The sequence below is a fragment of the Neofelis nebulosa genome, chromosome 4 (genome assembly GCF_028018385.1).
Source record: "Neofelis nebulosa isolate mNeoNeb1 chromosome 4, mNeoNeb1.pri, whole genome shotgun sequence".
Taxonomy (NCBI): Eukaryota; Metazoa; Chordata; class Mammalia; order Carnivora; family Felidae; genus Neofelis; species Neofelis nebulosa.
The window spans coordinates 73,754,045-73,772,682 of NC_080785.1; the positions used below are offsets into that span (position 1 = coordinate 73,754,045).

At 39.7% G+C, this 18,638-nt stretch overlaps 1 protein-coding gene and 1 long non-coding RNA gene across 7 annotated transcripts in view; one reads left to right on the forward strand and one right to left on the reverse strand.

The window, feature by feature from the left end:
* Window positions 1-483: 483 nt before the first annotated feature.
* On the reverse strand, window positions 484-2,048 carry LOC131509412 (uncharacterized). The gene is made up of 2 exons (XR_009260480.1): window positions 1,598-2,048; window positions 484-700 (listed from the first exon to the last, which is right to left on the reverse strand). It is a non-coding gene; the product is annotated as an uncharacterized LOC131509412 (long non-coding RNA).
* A 105-nt stretch (window positions 2,049-2,153) lies between these two features.
* Window positions 2,154-18,638, forward strand: part of FAM133B (family with sequence similarity 133 member B) — a 30,544-nt gene continuing 14,059 nt past the window's right edge. For 2 of the 6 annotated variants that reach the window (XM_058725104.1, XM_058725105.1), the window contains exons 1-7: window positions 2,155-2,292; window positions 12,791-12,888; window positions 14,768-14,846; window positions 15,995-16,069; window positions 16,182-16,214; window positions 16,685-16,747; window positions 17,312-17,404. In XM_058725104.1, the coding sequence (XP_058581087.1) occupies window positions 2,269-2,292; window positions 12,791-12,888; window positions 14,768-14,846; window positions 15,995-16,069; window positions 16,182-16,214; window positions 16,685-16,747; window positions 17,312-17,404 (465 nt within the window). In that variant the 5' untranslated portion in view covers window positions 2,155-2,268. Of the gene's footprint in view, window positions 2,293-2,405; window positions 2,642-12,790; window positions 12,889-14,767; window positions 14,847-15,994; window positions 16,070-16,181; window positions 16,215-16,684; window positions 16,748-17,311; window positions 17,405-18,638 lie in introns of those variants that run through there. The other 4 variants (XM_058725106.1, XM_058725101.1, XM_058725102.1 and 1 more) reach the window with 4 other exon arrangements.

Here is an 18,638-nt window from a genome sequence, read left to right on the forward strand (position 1 = left end):
AAAACTTCTTCCCTTAGCATTCCAGGCCCTTTGCCTCTAGCTACAATGTACCTTTCCAGCCTTGCTTCCCCGCCCCCCCAGCACATTTGGTCTATGCTGCCACACCTGATTACCTTTCCTTTTACTCAGACTGTTCCCTCTGTTTGCAGTATCTTTCCATTTCAGCTCCTCTGTGGGAGTTTGTCACCTTCCCAATCCACCTGTAATGACACTTCTCTATCCCTCATCCTTCAAAGGCAGTGTGATATTGTAAGGAAAGTGTAGGCTTTCAAGTTTGTCACACCTGTATTTGAAGCCCCAGCTTCTCCACTTTCTAGCTATGGGACTTGGGGCAAATTACCTGGCCTATCTTAGCCTCAGTTTTTCTCATGTGAAAAATGGAATGCAGTTGCTTAGTTCTGTCTAGAACATTTGGGAGGGTTATATAGGTCCATAGCTAGAAGGGAAATGTGTTTATTAGCAAATCACACTGTACAGAGGAGGTATAAAGCATTTCTTTATTCTTCTGATTGAGTCACTGTAAGTTACATCCTGAGAAGGCCAGGACCAACCCTTTCTTTATGGAGTCCACTCAGGTGAGCTCCCAATTGCTCTGGCCTTCTTCATTATTTCTACGGGTCATTTTCCTGCTTCTCTATCCTCCCATGGCATCCATGTACCATCTGGAATGTGCTGTATACATTACCAGAGGGGGAACCATCTACAAGAAACAAAAAAAAAATTTCTGTTGGATTATATCATTATCATATTTTAAAAATCTCTGTACTCTGTATAACCAGCCAAAGGAAGTCAAAGGTAAGAAGGAGCTAAAGAGAAAAACTGTATTCTTTCACAGATATCATAATGCTTATGTTGGAGCACTGGAAATAATATCTATGAAGTTTATAGACTATTAAAAACACTGTAAAGTAGCCATGAAAAAAAAAAAACTTTAATATTCACAGATTCCTGTCTTCCTCTTGTGCATACTGGGAAGCCTGTCTTTGGTGGAAGTCCTCAGCTTAAATCAGGGGTAATGGAAGAGGAGGAGGAGGAGGAGGAGGAGGAGAAATGAGACTAGAGGACCAATTTACAGTAAAAAGCAAAATGAATTACTCAGGAGAATGAACATCTAGTGGGGAGTAGAACCACCAATGGCTGCATTTAAGAGAGTTTGGGAAATTTTTGAGAGAAAATGGGAGTTGGCAGCATCTGTTGTGCAATGCAGTATGAGAAAGGGGAGAGAGAGATGGAAATTGGGAAAGAGGGGTGTTTTTGTTTTTGTTTTTTAATGTTTATTTTAGAGAGCTTGCGGATGGGGAAGGGGCAGAGAGAGAGGGGGAAGAAGATCCAAAGTGGGCTTTGTGCTGACAACAAAGAGCCCCATGCGGGGTTGGAACTCACAAGCGGTGAGATCATGACCTGAGCTTAAATTGGACGCTCATCCGACTGAGCCACCCAGGCGCCCTAGGAAAGATAATTTTAAGGAGTGTTCATGTATATAATGATATAAGCCTATTTTGCTTTTTTTCAAGAGTCCAAAAAAGATTAAAGTTGATTTTCGATTACTTTCTAATGACATTGTGCTTAGATGGGCCCAGAGTGGCCCAGCTCTCACCATGTCGATAAATACTTGGCTCTTTCTCTGGAACCCAGATCACCTCCCTTGAAGTTTTAGAACTGTATTTACGTTATTATGACACACCGTGCAATAAAGTTGGCTCTGTGTATGTATATCCCCTAGCAGGTTGTAGATAGGCCATTTGAAAGCAGGTTTGGTGTGTTTTAATCATCTTCGTGTCCACCGTATCCAGCTTCCCATCACCTAGTCTATGAATTGCCCACCGCCAGACTCTGAGGGAACATGTCTGTCCTGGTCTTCACTTTACCGCCAGCACTTGCACTATGTTAAGCCCACAGTAAACGTTGGGATTATCTTTGTATCCCCTAGAGTAAGGATTTCAGCGCATAAGGAATGGAAGAGAGTAAAAACGTCTAAGCCGAGTTGGTGAGAACGCAGTACAGAAGAGCAGTGGCGGCCGGCCCGGGGCTGGGTGGTAACGAACAGGAATCCGCCAGGAGAAGCCTGGGAGAAGCGGGTGATCGCCGGCGCCCTCCTCTCCTCCACAACGGCAGGTGGCGCTGTGGTCGGGTGCGGCCGCTAGGTTCGCGAGGCGCCTCTCTCTGGGCAGGGTGGGGAGTAGGCAGAAGGACCTGCGGCGGGCCCATCTCGGCCGCCTCTCTGGCTTGATCTTCCTCGGCGTCTGACTGTGAGCTTAGTCCTGCACCATGGGGAAGCGGGACAATCGAGTGGTGAGTACTGAGTGGGGAAAACAGTGGGGCGACGCGGGGCCGGCGGCAGGGGAGCGGAACCCCTTGCTCTTCCCGACGGGGCCTGAGGGTCAGCAGCGTCGCTCGGACCTCGAGCCGGGAGATCCAACTCCCCCTATCCCCGTCGGCCCCAGACGCGCGTGCGCCGAGCACGCAGTTGGCGCTTTCGGGCCCCCCACTCTCTGTCCCCTCTTTCCTCTTCCCGTGTCCCCCTCTTTTTTTCAACCCCGCCGCACCTTCTGGCAGTGCTCCCTAGCTCCCTTTCCTCCGGTACTCCGACTAGCAGTGCCCAGTTTTTACAGCTACAAGGGCTGGAGGAGTTCTGTCTCCTGTACATTTGTCGTAAGTCTGAGGCCCACAGAGGCCCGGCACTGGCCCCCTACCCGGTATGGAAGATCTGGCTCCGCGCCCCTGTCGTGCGCACGCTGGTGGGATGGAGGGGCGGAGGCCTCAGGCGCAGCTCCTTTTTCTGGGCTTGCTGCGCGCCTAGTTTTAGCGGCAGGTAGACTCCCGTTTGAGGACCAGGATCGAAACATTTGGCTTCGTGTCCTCAGCGCCTAGCACTGCCTGGCACTTAGTAGGACCTGTGTAGGAATGAAGGGTGAAAAACAATTGCCTTTGAAGTCAGGTATAGACGGCAGTGTCAGTTTTGGGCCCTCAGGGGTCGGGTGACTAGGATAAGTTGCTTTTCTTCTCTGAGCCTCTGTAAAGGGACATTAGTGTTATCCACAGCTTTGCAGAATAGTTGAAACCGCAAAAGGCAAATGGCCAGAGAACGTTTGGCATGGAAGTTGTTCTAGTAAATGAGATAAAAGAGACACAGGAATGTAAGAAATAACATGATGCAGTTTCGAAGTTCTTGAAGGTATTCGAAAGAGAAGGTACTTTGGACAGGAGGAGATGGGAAGAAGGCATTCTAGATGGCTACTAGGTTGGTTTGGAAAGTCCGGATTATAAATCAGACTGGATGGGCCGTAATCATTGGGGATTAACAATAAATTTAGGTTGCAGCCTTCAAGTTCCTGGATTTGTGATCGACTTTTAACCACCGAGCAGCAAAATGAAAAAAAATAAATGCAGTTAAAGTTAGTGTACCTAATTGGGGTGCCTGGGTGGCTCTGTCGCTTAAGTGTCCGACTTTGGTTCAGGTCATGATCTGTGGTTGGTGGGTTCCAGCCCCATATCGGGCTCTGTGCTGACAGCTCAGTACCTGGAGCCTGCTTTGGATTCTGTGCCTCTCTCTCTCTCTCTGTCTGTACTCCTCCTTGCTCATGCTCTGTCCCTGTATCTCAAAAAAATAAATAAACGTTAAAAAAGAGTTAATGTACCAAATTTAATGAACTTTTATATTCAATGATTATTGCCTTTTTGGGTTGGGAGGGCTACTAAAAGAGCTTTAGTTTTATGATATGGTGACATTTCTTCAAAACATTCGTTTTAATTTTATATACTACTCATAATCAGAGATGTTTAGGAACCACAGTGGTGAACTTTGATTACAATGTTAAGGAATGTTCTTTTCTCCTGCTTTGCCGGCTGTGGGTCAGACCTTGTGGTATCCAGTTTCTCATAGGGTTGAAATGGTGTTCTGATGGAGCATCCTTATTAGGTTTGAGGTGTTCAGAGTGTTTGGACTCTTTAAACTGTGGACTTGAAAATTTAGAAATCACCAGACCTTGGATATGGTTTCATATAGAGGCCTAAGATGTTTTGTCTTTGTTTTACTTAGGAGAAGTGTTGCTTTACACATACCTTTAAAACATTTGAAACTTTTCAAATTAGCTTCATTTTACTAGAACATTTTGATAATAACTCTGGGCTCTACTTATTAGTTGGTATGCTTTTGTAGCATAGAGTGTTCTGGTAACATATTATTTGCAGTTAAAAAGTGGAAAAGAGGGATGCCTGGGTGGCTTAGTCATTTGAGTGTCTGACTTTGGCTCAGGTCATGATCTCGAGGTTCATGAGTTTGAGACCCCCGTCGGGCTTTGTGCTGACAGCTCAGAGCCTGGACCCAACTGTTTCAGATTCTTTGTTTCCCTCTCTCTCTGCCCCTCCCCTGCGCGCGCTCTCTCTCTCTCTCTCTCTCTCTCTCTCACAAATAACATTAAAAAAAATTTTAAAGGTGGGAATGAAAACATGAAATTAAGATTTAGAAGACAGATTGTCTAATTTTGTGTTCTCGTTGCATGGAGGAGGAGACGGAACTTTTTTTCTTCCAAATTTTTATTTAAATTCTGGTTAGTTAACATATAGTATCATACTGATTTCAGGAGTAGAATTTAGTGACTCAGCACTTAAGTATAATACCTAGTGCTCATCATAACAAGTGCCCTGCTTAATACCCATCACAGGTTTAGCCCATCCCCCACCTCCCTCCATCAACTCTCGGTTTTATTATCTTTCATTAAGAGTTTCTTATGGTTTGTTTCCCTCTCTCTCTCTCTTTTTTAATGTTTATTTTTGAGAGAGAAGGAGAGGGAGAGAGAGTGTATGTGATTGGGGGAGGGGCTAAGAGAAAGGGAAACAATCCGAAGCAGCCTCCAGGCTCCCAGCTGTCCGCACAGAGCCAGATGTGGGGCTCAAACTCACGAGCCTGAGATCATGACCTGAGCCAAAGTCGGATGCTTAACCGACTGAACCATCCAGGTTCCCATTTCCTTCTCTTTTTAACCCCCTTCCCATATGTTCATCTGTTTTGTTTTTTAAGTTCCATATAAGAGTGAAATCATATGGTATTTGTCTTTCTCTGATTGACTTATTTCGCTTAGCATAATAGAGTCTATCACCATCCATGTTGTTGCAAATGGCAAGATTTCTTTCTTTTTGATGGCTGAGTAATATTCCTGTGTGTGTGTGTGTGTGTGTGTGTGTGTGTGTGTGAGAGAGAGAGAGAGACATCTTCTTTATCCATTGGCTATTGTTGATAATGCTGCTAGAAACGTCAAGGAGAACATACCCCTTCGAATCAGTATTTTTGTATCCTTTGGGTAAATACCTAGTAGTGCAATTGCTGGGTCCATAGCGTAGTTCTATTTTTAACTTTTTGAGGGACCTCCATACTGTTTTCCAGAGTGGCTGCACCAGTTTGCATTCCCAGCAGCAGTGTTACAGGGTTCCCCTTTTTCTGCATCCTCAACATCTGTTGTTTCCTGTGTTAATTTTAGCTCTTATGACAGGTGTGAGGTGGTATCTCATTGTGGTTTTGATTTGTATTTACCTTATGATGAGTGATGTTGAGCATCTTTTCATGTGCATGTTAGCCATCTGGATGTCTTCTTTGGAAAAATGTCTATTCATGTCTTCTGCCCATTTCTTAACTGAATTATGTGTTTTGGGGTGTTGAGTTTGATAAGTTCTTTATAGATTTTGGATACTAACCCTTTATCAGATATGTCATTTGCAATTATCTTCTCCAGTTCTGTAAGCTGCCTTTTAGTTTTGTTGATTGTTTCCTTCCCTGTGCAAAAGCTTTTTATCTTGATGAAGTCCCAGTAGTTCATGTTTGCTTTTGTTTTCCTTGCCTCCTGGGACAGTGTGTCTCGTAAGAAGTTGCTACAGCCAAGGTCAGAGAAGTTGCTGCCTGTATTCTTCTCTAGGATTTTGATTGTTTAGTGTCACACATTTGAATTTATTTTTGTGTATGCTGTAGGAAAGTGGTCCAGGTTTATTCTGTATGTTCTGTGTGGTGATGCCCAGCACCATTTGTTGATTCTTTCCTACTTTTTCAAACATAGTTGACCATAGATGGAACTGTTTAAACTGGGACCAAAACTTGGGTCATTTGGTACTTAGTTCAGTAGATCATAACTTTTAGGGTTTTTTTTTTTTAATGTTTGTTTATTTGTTTGTTTGTTTTGAGAGAGAGAGCACACACATGAGCGGGGAATGGGCAAAGAGAGGGGAGAGAGAGAATCCCAAGCAGGCTCCATGCCCAGTGTGGAGCCTGGTGCAGGGCTTGATCCTACAACTGTGACACCACAACCCCAACTGAAATCAAGAGTTCAGTGGACTGAGCCACCCAGGCACCCCATTATAACTCTTGGTTTTAAATAAAATGAATGTTTGCCTCTGAAAATAATGGCATGTTTTTCTTCATACATTGATGGTAAATTCATAGTTCTAAAGATGATAGAATTGCTTTCTAAAAAAACCATAAAGTCCAGGTTGAAAGTTTTGTTGTTGTTTTTGTTGTTTTTTAAAGACTTCTGGGGTGCCTGGCTGGCTCAGTCAGTAGAGCATGAGACTCTTGATCTCAGGGTTGTAAGTTTGACCCCACGTTGGGTGTAGAGATGACTTAAAAATAAAATCTTTAAAAAAATAGATTTTTCAGAGTGGTTTTGAATTCACAGCAAAATTGAGCTGTAAGTGCAGAGAGTTCCCATATATTCCATGTGCACAGTTACGCACAGCCTCTCCCTACTTGCAACCCTGCTCTGAAGGGCGTTGTTATAGTTGATGAACCTATCTGGCCACATCATTTTCACCTGAAGTCCGTACTTTACATTAGGGTTCATTCTAGGTATTGTACATTCTTGAACAGTTATTTTTTTAACTGAACATTTTAGTTCTCAAGATTTATGAAGAGCTGTTAAATTCATAATGGCCACCCTTTGTCCTCATTGTTTTCCAGAAGTTTCATGTTCTATTTGGTTACTTTGTGCCCTCTAAAACAGATGTATCCTCTAGATAAAAATAGGTAATCAAAGTAACAAATGAAGTTCTGCACATTTTGTTCTCACATTGCTCTTTTCAGTACCTGCCCACTTACCTATTCCTTCAGTTTGATTTGCTATCCTGAATTTCAAAAACAAATTGCTTTGTTACCAAACTCATGCAGCAGTTTGGAGCCACAGACAATTCTAGTTATATATGAATACAAGTATTTGATTTGTAAGGTCACAGCATTTAATGTGATTAAGTCATAGTGAGACAGTTCAAGAAATTGCACAATTTCTGTGTTTTAACTGGTGCCTAACCACCCAGCCCCTTAATGTTAAGAACATTGTTTTTAACACTGCTGCATAATAAGCAAAAAGGCTTTATCTTTGTAAAATTAATTTTTTTGTTTTAAAAGCCTTTCTCTTCATAGTAAAAAGAAGCACTGTTGCTTATTGATTATGAGCACAGACCATCAAGTGTTTTTGCAAGGAGCCTGGCATATAAGATGTCTTTAATAAATATTGCTATTTTTTTTAAATTTTTTTTTCAACGTTTTTAATTTATTTTTGGGACAGAGAGAGACAGAGCATGAACGGGGGAGGGGCAGAGAGAGAGGGAGACACAGAATCGGAAACAGGCTCCAGGCTCCGAGCCATCAGCCCAGAGCCTGACGCGGGGCTCGAACTCACGGACCGCGAGATCGTGACCTGGCTGAAGTCGGACGCTTAACCGACTGCGCCACCCAGGCGCCCCAGTATTGCTATTTTTAAAAAAGTTTCATTTGTTTTGAGAGTGCTCACATGAGCAGGGGAAGGGCAGAGAGAGAGGGAGAGAGAAAATCCCAAGCAGGCTCCCTGCTGTCAGCTCAGAGCCCCCCAATGAGGGGCTTATGACCTGAGCTGAGATCAAGACCTGGATGCTTGAGAAACTGAGCCACCCAGGTGCCCTTTGCTGTTTTTTAAAATAAATATTACTGTTATAGTTGAAATAAATAATGGAGATATTTGGAGTGTACTTAAGCGAACTAAGGATAGTGTTTATAATCAAAAGCTTATGTTAAGCCTATTACATAGACAATGATAGCTCTTGTAATTGTATCATAAGTTGTCTGTGATTAATAGTCTTAGGATGTGAATATACTACTTTACTATTTAATTTTCCTCTGAAAAGTAAACCGTAAGACAGACTGTATGTACTTGAGGGAAGCAATTTCACAGTAGACATAACATAAAAATGTTAATGTACTTTTAAGATACATGCGAGTATATTTGAAGACTATAAAACATGGTGAATGTGTTACGATTTTTTTTTTAAGTAGGCTGTATGCCTAAAGTGGGGCTTGAACTCATGACCTTGAGATTAAGAGTCACATGCTCTACTGACTGAACTGGTCAAGCGCCCCCCAATTTTTTTTTTTTAATTAAAGTGATAAGTTGTCACTGTACTGTTTGTGAATTTTTACTTGAAAACAGTTCAGCTCTTGGAATTGGAGTGGCAGTATTGTGAGTGAATTTTTCTCATTTTGTTTACCTTTATTATTATGATAATGTTCGTGTGTAGTTTTTTTGATTTTTTTCATTTATAAAGGTAATGAATTGTTGTTTTTAAAAAATTTTTCCAGGGTATGAAATGATGAAAGTGGACATCTGCCTTTACATTTTGATGCATATAGATATTTTATTGATTTATTTATTATGTTTTATTCATTTTTTTGGTAGAGAGAGACAGAGCATGAGCAGGGGAAGGGTAGAGAGAGGCAGATGTAGAATCTGAAGCAGGCTCCAGAGTCTGAGCTGTCAGCACGGAGCCTGACACAGGGCTCGAACTCACAAACCCCAAGATGATGACTTTGGCTGAAGTCGGATGCTTAAACTGACTGAGCCACCCAGGCCCCCTAATGCATCTAGATTTTTAAAAAATCTATAGTTGTTCATTAAAATGGCATCTTATATTTTGGCAACCTGCTTTTGCTTCACATTTAGGAAATCTCAGACATCTTTCCATATCAGAAACTATAGATCTCTCTTTTTATGGCTACATACTATTTCATTTTGAAGGTATATTTTAATATATAATTAATGAGGGGCGCCTGGGTGGCGCAGTCGGTTAAGCGTCCGACTTCAGCCAGGTCACGATCTCGCGGTCCGTGAGTTCGAGCCCTGCGTCAGGCTCTGGGCTGATGGCTCGGAGCCTGGAGCCTGTTTCGGATTCTGTGTCTCCCTCTCTCTGCCCCTCCCCCGTTCATGCTCTGTCTCTCTCTGTCCCAAAAATCAATAAAAAACGTTGAAAAAAAATTAAAAAAATATATATAATTAATGAATCTCAATTTGATGGCTCTTTGGGTGTTTTCAGTTTTCCCTATTTTAGTAATTTAGTTTTGAACATCCTTGTATATATTTGCATTCTTTGGAAATAAACAGTTTTTACAGTTTTAAACTTAAGATATTTTACTGGTAAGTGCTACTAAAATTATGACATAGGACCAAAGAAATGGGAAGGTGATAGATACCTCCTGTTTTAAAAATGATGAACTTAGCTTTGCACATATATTTGCTTCTTTTTATTAGGATTGTCAGTGTCATTATTTGGGCCACAGTTCCTCTATTGCAGCTTCCATTGGTTGTCATATTTCCACATGAACTACATGAACTGAGTGAAATTCTCAGCAGAGGCAGTTGATTGAAATACTCAAAGACATAACAGTTGATGTAAAGAATGTCACTATATGCCTCTCTCTTGAGTTGGATTTGATATTCACATCTAGCCCTGACTCTGTAAACATGCCTGACATTAGGAGTTCTAGCATTAATTCCTGCATGGAAGAAAATTATGTTAATGGATTTTTTCATCCCACGTAATTAATTAGGCAGTATCCGGTTGAATGGGACTAGTTCTCAGTTTGTACTGTTTATAGTAGTTTTATGTTGTTTGATCTGCCAGAAAAATCTGGAAATAATATAACTCATACTTGTTTTGAGGGTGGGAAATGTTGGTTATTTTCAAGGGTTTTGTTAAATAAAATGCAACAAATACATTCTTTCACTTCTTTTGGAATATTAAGTCTTAAGTTTAAGGCCTTAAAATCAATGTTGATAATAGTCATTTTTGACCAGAATTCTTTTTGTTTAAACAGTGGAAGAGTTTTTATAAATGATTGTTGACTTGGATTAAATTTGGAAAACCAGATATGAGGATCAAGGAGTTGAGACTAATTTAAAGACCAAATTTTATATATGTAGCACAGTTAATTTTAATAAAACAGTATCTCTTTGCTAGATAGTGTCATTAATAAAGAAACCTGCTTTATTTTGTCTGGATATGTTTTTTTTTTTTTAAGTATCTAAAAATGTGTTTTTCTGTCATAGTAAGTTCAGTATAGACAGCAGAATTTGATTTTTGTAGAGTTCCTTATTGTGTAAAAATAAACATAACATAAAGTTCATTGTCTTAGCCATTTTTAAGTGTTTGTCAGTGGCATTAATATATTCACAGTGTTGTACAAGTGTCACCACTGTCCATTTCCAGAACTATTTTTTTTAAAGTTTATTAGAGAGAGAGGGCACACATGTGTGTGGGGGGGAAAGGGGCAGAGAGACTCCCAAGCAGGTTCCATGCTGTCAGAACAGAGCCTGACTCAGGGTTCAAACCTATGAACTATGAGGTCGTGCATGACCTGAGCCGAAATTTGACCCAGATGCTCAACTGACTGAGCCACCCAGTTGCCCCCTCCAGAACTTTTTCAGCATCCCAGATAAGAAACTTTGTACCCATTAAAGAGTAATTCTCAGTCATTTGTTCCCCTCCAGCCCCTGGAAACCTTTTTACTTTCTATCTCTATCCATAATTTGTTTATTCTAAATACCTCATATAAGTTGAATCATACAGTATTTGGCCTTTTATATCTGGATTATTTCACTTAGCATGTTTCCACGGTTCATTCATATTGTAGCATGTTTAAGAATTTCATTCTTATGCAAGGTGGCATCTTGCATTGATGCATCTTGATTTGCATTTTCTTTGCATTTGCATCGTGATTTGCATTAATGGATTGTCAGTGTCATTGGTTGGGACAGTGACTAGGGAGTTGAACATCTCTTCATGTGCTATTGGACATTTGAATATCTTCTTTAGAGAAATGTTTATATAAGTCCTTTGTACATTTTTTACTTGGGTTGTTAGAGTTTTTTGCTGTTGTATGATTTCTTTAGGCATTCTGGATATTAATTCCTTGTCAGATCTGTGAGTTGCAAATACTTTCTCCCATTCTGTGGATTGTCTTTTCATTCTTGATAGTGTTCTTTGATACACAGATTTTTTTTTTTTAAGTTTATTTATTTTGAGAGAGAAAGCAAGAGCACAAGCAAAGGAGGGGCAGAGAGAGAGGGAGACACAGAATCTGAAGCAGGCTCCAGGCTCTGAGCTGTCAGTACAGAGGCCGGTGCAGGGCTCCAACTCACAAACTGTGAGATCGTGACCTGAACCAAAGTCAGATGCTTAACCGACTGGCCACCCAGGCACCCCAATAAACAGATATTTTAATGTTGGTGAAGTCCTGCTGTTTTTTTTTCTTTTGTTGTCTGTCCATAATTTAATATTTGACGTTAACAATTGGCAAGTAAAATTGCCATCAGTATGGCATAGTATTTCCTGAGATAAAAGATATAGTAGAATAAGTGATGAATTTAAAGTTCGATCTTTGGGACACCTGGGTGACTCAGTTGGTTAAGCATCTGACTCTTGATATCCACTCAGGTCATGATCTCGCTCTCCTGGGATGGAGCCCCACATCAGGCTCCCCACTGGGCATGGAGCCTACTTGGTAGTCTCTATTCCTTCCCCCCTCTCTCTGCCCCTCCCCCACTCTCACTCTCTGCCCCTCCCCCGCTCCGTCTCTCCTCTCTCAAAAATAAATACACCACTTAAAAAAAAAATAAAGTTAGATCTTTAATTATTTTGCAACCAAGTTTCTTAATTTGCCAGTAAGCATAGTGTTACCGTCTCATGGGGTTATTGGGGTTTAGGAGAAAACATAAAATTATCTTACAGTAAGAAAGAGGTATCAGTATTATTTTTATTAAATCTCTAGTTTAAAAAAAAAGGTGGGGGGGCGCCTGGGTGGCTCAGTTGGTTAAGCGTCCGACTTCAGCTCAGGTCATGATCTCACGGTCTGTGAGTTCTGTGAGTTCGAGCCCCACGTCAGGCTCTGTGCTGACAGCTCAGAGCCTGGAGCCTGCTTCGGATTCTGTGTCTCCCTCTCTCTCTGACCCTCCCTCCGTTCATTCTCTGTCTCACCCTGTCTCAAAAAAATAAATAAATAAACGTTAAAAAAGTTAAAAAAAAAAGGTGGGGTGACACCTGGGTGGCTCAGTCACTTAAGTGTCTGACTTCAGCTCCTGTCATGATCTTGCGTTTGTGAGTTCGAGTCCTGCATTAGGCTCTGTGCTGACAGCTCAGAGCCTAGAGCCTGCTTCAGATTCTCTGTCTCCCTCTCTCTCTGACCCTCCCCCTTTCGCACTGTGTCTCCCTCTCTCTCTCTCCCTCTCTTTCAGAAATAAATAAGCATTTAAAAAATTTTTTTTAAATTTTAAATCTCTGGTACAAAAAATTTTTTTCTATGTAATAGTGATATGATTCATCTCCTGAACTTCTGAGACTTAATAGAGTATTAATTTTTTTTTGTAATGAAAAATCTGGTTAGATTATACATGCTTAGTTGGACATAGTATGCATTTATAATAAAAATTGCTTGGTGAGTAAGTGAACATTTGCATTTTTGATTTTTTTTTTTAATTGAGTTAATTTTTGTTTTTTCCTCAAGGCCTATATGAACCCGATAGCAATGGCCAGATCCAGGGGTCCAATCCAGTCTTCAGGGCCAACAATCCAAGATTATCTGAATCGACCAAGGCCTACCTGGTATATGTGTAACAATTTAACCATTTATAAGATTTTCATAGATTTTTTAAAGGTTACTGTTACAGTTTTAATTGATTGCAAAGCAGTTGTCAGATACATAATTATTTGATGTGATATTCATTGGTGCTTTCTTTTCAATGTATGAAATACATGCATCATGCATGAGCATAGAACAAATATTTGAGAAGCCACCACCCTGTGTAGCTAAAGAGCTAGCAGTTAACCTTTCATATCAATCTCTTCTCTATCCCCTAAAAGAGACCTTAAGCTTGCAGTTTTAAGCTATTTAAAATGGTAGGTTTGACTAATCTCGCCCTTCATTGAAGTGTAAGTAGGTGTTAGGAAGGATAATGTTAAGCCATGTTTCTATTCTTACCTGATGGCTTTTCAATAAGTTGAATTTCCCATTTAAAAATGTTTGTTTTAAATTGTTTTTTGGGTTTTTATTTGCCCTCATTGAGTAACTCTGATTATTTGTAAATAAAGCATCACAGCACTGGCCTTACTTTTTTTTTAGTACGTCTTATTATTAAATATCAGACTCCTGAGATAACTTATGACAAGTTTCAGAGTTGTTAGCTTCATAATGCTTGTAAGTGCCCCTAAAAGCTGGATAACTATGGTTGAAAGTTGTGCTTATATGTAACAAGGACTCTTCCTTTGAGTTAAATAGAAAGTAAGCCATGTCTACCTCTTAGAGTTTTCATGAATGCTGTTGTTGACTGTTGCAGCATACCAGAAAATTATCCCAAAACAAAATACATTTTACCTTCAAAATTGGTGAGAAGAAATGAACTTTAAGGGGAAGTGCTCGAGAAAGTATATTATGTGTGTATCAGAGTCCCCCAAGATAGCCCTTCCGTTGTGTAATTTGCTAGAAGGACTCCCAGATAGTTGTACTCTTGGGTAAGACTTATTACACTGAAAGAGTACCAGCCACAATCAGCAAAGAGAAAAGTTGCATGGGGTGAAGTCCAGGGGAGATTGGGCTCAGGCTTCCAAGGCTTCTTCCTATATAGTCACATGGAATGTGCTTAACCCCCACAGCAATGAGTTGTGTTAACATACATGAGATGTTGCCAACCAGGGGAGTTCATTAGAGACTCAGTGTGCCCAGGGTTTTTACTGGGGACTAGTCAGCCTCTCCCTATCAGATCCCAAAATCCCAGACTCCCTGAAGTACAGGTTTAGCCTAAGCAGTAGTATTTGTACAGATAGGCACAGTGAGCCACTCTTAACGGAATGGTAAGGAGCCTTCAAAATCCAAGTTCCCAGATGCCAGCCAGGGCCAAACTTGTAAGCAGGCCATTCTGAGAATTAGCAATCAGGCATGTTGTACCAACTCTTCTGTGCAGTATGAGAGGTGCATTGTAAAATAGATGTTTAATAATAAAATTTAGTAGTCTATTTAGGTCTATTTAGGTCTAAGGTCTATTAGGTCTTTAGCCTAAGGTCTTTAGGTCTATTTAGACCTTAGCTCTCCCTAACACTGAAACTATCAGCTTTGGGACCCTAGGCAGATTTCTTACCTGCCTCAAGCTTTGCTTCGTATCTGTAAAATTGGTGTAATAATACTGTGTTTTCTCACAGGATTGTTGTAAGGATTAAAGGAAAATGTATTGAAAACAGTGCTCAAATGTTTGGTGTATTAGCTCTTGTAATCCATGTTTGGGAAAGGAATAATCAGTGTTATCTGAAAGACTGTGTTAATGATAATTGACTTATAAGGCTATGAACAAAGAACTTTAAAATGTGTCAACACTGGAATGGAAGTTTATTAGGATACTAATATTTTTTTATTTACGAAATTTTGGTTTTGTTTGTAAGTATTCATCTCTAATTTGAATTGCTTGAAAACTTATGTGTCTATTTTATTAAGGGAAGAAGTGAAAGAACAACTAGAGAAGAAAAAGAAAGGCTCCAAGGCATTGGCTGAATTTGAAGAAAAAATGAATGAGGTTTGTAAATAGTACCTGTTTGAAAAAATAGACACATATGTTTTCTTAAAAGAAATATGACATTGGGGCGCCTGGGTGGCTCAGTCAGTTGAGCGTCCAACTTCGGCTCAGGTCATGATCTCATGGTCTGTGGGTTCGAGCCCCGCATCGGGCTCTGTGCTGACAGCTCAGAGCCTGGAGCCTGCTTCGGATTCTGTGTCTCCCTCTCTCTCTGCCCCTCCCCCCGCTCATGCTCTGTCTCTCTCTGTCAAAAATAAAATAAAACATTAAAAACAGGGGCGCCTGGGTGGCGCAGTCGGTTAAGCGTCCGACTTCAGCCAGGTCACGATCTCGCGGTCCGTGAGTTCGAGCCCCGCGTCAGGCTCTGGGCTGATGGCTCGGAGCCTGGAGCCTGTTTCCGATTCTGTGTCTCCCTCTCTCTCTGCCCCTCCCCCATTCATGCTCTGTCTCTCTCTCTGTCCCAAAAATAAATAAAAAACGTTGAAAAAAAAATTAAAAAAAAAAAAAAAAAAACATTAAAAACAGAAAAAGAAATATGAAATAATTTTTTAACAAATCAGGGGTCGGGCATGGTTTTTAGGTTTAAGGGCGCTCTGTACATTGAATACAGGTTTGTATATAAATGCACGATTTTTTTAAAATAAAAAGAGCAAAAAGTTAAAAAGTGGAAAATCATCTTACAGTAATTTAGGTCATCTGGGTTCTTCCCTTTATCTTCCCCTGCCCCCATGGCCCCATATTGCTCTGAGTTTTCCATGATGTTTGCCTGTTTTGGTCACAAACATGTATGTAGTATTTCAGGTACAATATAGATTAATTCAGTTTTTACTGTCTGGAGAGAGAATCTAACTCTTTTTTTTTTTTTTTTTTGTAAAAAAGAAAAAAGTTGTCAGCCTCAGTGATAATACCTACTCCTCTTCTCAATATGCACTGGAGAGCTCCCACTCTTTAATATCTCCCTTAATAAAGAGCTTTTACAGGATTCTTTGGTGACAGGGTTCTGGCACCTGGAATACCTTTTCCCTGTTCTTAGAGGCTGAGATGGTGAGAGGTAATAGAGGATAGAGGGAAGGAAGTAGTAGCTGTCTATATCAGGTGTGTTAGAAGGGGATAGATAGCCTTTGATGTTGTTCATAACCTTTTTGCAGAACTGGAAGAAAGAACTAGAAAAACACAGGGAGAAATTATTAAGTGGAAGTGAGAGCTCATCCAAAAAAAAGCAGGTAAGAGTTTAATGTTGTTTTTAATATCACAGTTGGGTGTACTACTATCAGTATAATATTAAAAACTCATATCAGCTTATTTAGATTTGTACTTTTATTTGTTTGTTTTTAGAGAAAGAAAAAAGAAAAGAAGAAATCTGGTAGGGTGAGCAAAAGTTTTCCATTTTTCTAAATGTTACGATTAAGAGCTTACAAGAAAAGTAAGATAATTTATACAACCTGTATGCTGACTGTAGATGAGTCAAGGAGCCTGGAGGTCCTTTGGTAGATATGGGTGGTTTTGTTCTATTAGCAATATAAAGAAAGGCACCACCCGCCTTATAACCTTGTAGTAACTCCTCTGTTGCTCTCAGGGAGGGAAAGGGGAAAATTGACTACCATTGCCATATCTGTTACTTTGTTGAGCCTTTTTCGTGTGTGTGTGTGTGTGTGTGTGTGTGTGTGTGTGTGTGTGTGTAAGGGCGTGTGACATTTCACTTTTTAATGTTTAAGTCTTCAGAATAATACAGCATCTGTTTCTCAGCCACTAGATTGATTTTGTTAAGTATTTGAAAGACTTAGTAGTAAAAAAATTCCTGCATCTCACAAGCTTTAATTGTTTTGTGCTTGGTCAAGTATTCATCTTCTTCTTCATCAAGCTCTGATTCTTCCAGCAGTTCTTCGGATTCTGAAGATGAGGTAAGGTTTGCCTGTGATGGCTCATGAAATAATAATCTCTAATTTATTTAATGACAAGAGGAAATCCATTATGTAATATTTTAGAAATGTTGACTTGCAGGTTTTGGTTAATTATCCATAACTGAGAGCACTGACAGGAATGAACAGCTAGATACTTAAATATTAACATTTTTTTTATATTCCTAAATTTATCTTATTCACTTAAAAATATCAGAGAAGAAATACAGTTTAAAAATCTAAAATGCTATCTGACTAGAAGCTAGAGGGTACGTGTGACTCAAATTACTTGACTTTTTTTTATAAAACAGGAAGGTTAGTATAGGTTATACTTTACACAATTATTAAGGGGGTGCTTGGTTGGCTCATTCGGTAGAGTATGTGACTCTTGATCTCAGGCTCAGGAGCTCAAGCCCCACATTGGGCATAAAGTTTACTTTAAAAATACTGTTAAGTAAAACATGTATTTACAACTTGGTTCTTTCATGGATAAAGTTTTTATATTAATAAAATGCATCAATTATATTTTTGAAACAAAGCAAATGTTTGTAAAAATGTTTTATATAGGATAAAAAACAAGGAAAAAGAAAAAAGAAAAAGAAGAATCGTTCACATAAATCTTCTGAAAGCTCCATGTCAGAAACTGAATCAGACAGTAAGGTAAAATTACTTAAATTAGCAGCATTTTGGATAGCAAACCACATTTAATTAGCTTCTTTTAAGTCATCCTATCTTAAATTGCTCTCAGTTTGGAAATGAGATACTATTTTTTTTGTACTTTGATGGTCTGTGCCATTTAACTGATATACTTAATATCTTACATATGGTTTTCAATTGTTCTCTAAGTACTTCCACATATGTCTCCATCTCTCAACATTTCCATGATAGCTTTATGATAAATGTGACAGATACTATTTTTTCCATTTTCATAAAGAAGTCAGAGTTTAGAGAAAAAAACATACTGTACTATCTGGTCCAGTATCCTATTCCTAAATCTGCTCTGTGCTGTCCAGAATTGTGAAACATAATTGGCATTGGCTCTCAGACATTTGTGATAATAAGGAATACATGCAAGTTGTAATAAAAGTGTAGATTCCTGGGCCTCATCGCCAGAGAGTATGATTCAGTAAATCTGATTAGGCTCAGAAGTCTACATTTTTAATAGATGTTCTCTATGATTCTGATATAGGGGTGTCCTCGGACCACAATTTGACAAACACTAACCTAGGGTCTCAGAAAAACAAAGCAACTGTCTGGTTTTGTGGCAGATCTCTACTAGTCCTAGTGTCGTTTCTTTTGACAAAATTCCTGGCATCCAGAAAGTATTCAGTAAACACTGGTTTTCTTTTTGTCTTTTAAGGCTGAAGACTCAGTCTCATGATAATGATAGCTAATATTTGTCCAAGTGCCTCCTCTGTGTTAGGCATAGTTCTAAGCACTTGACATTTTAACTCAATCCTCATCCACTTTTTGGATAAGGAAGGCTCAGGGAGGTTAATGGCTAGAACTGAAACAATCAAAAGAAAGAAATTCTAGCCTCTTCTCCTTATGAGGAGAGTAGGAAAATGAGATTGGTGGACGTCCACACTCAGTGTGAATTAGAACTCCCATGCATATGACCACCACGGGCAAAAATAGGCAGATGGCATTAAGTCTTATTTTTTAAATAAACTAGGTGGTTATTATAGATAATCTGTCATTTGAGGTATACCTAGATTTGATATGTAGCTAGATAAATGAAGAATGCCCATTTCCTTACAGGCACATATATACACAACATAACGTTCCTCCTACATTTTCAGAATAAAATTCTGGCGTTGAAGTAAACTTTTTCCAGTTTATATAATAAATTGAGTGAATCATAGAGCAAATCACTGTCTTCGTATTTTTGTCC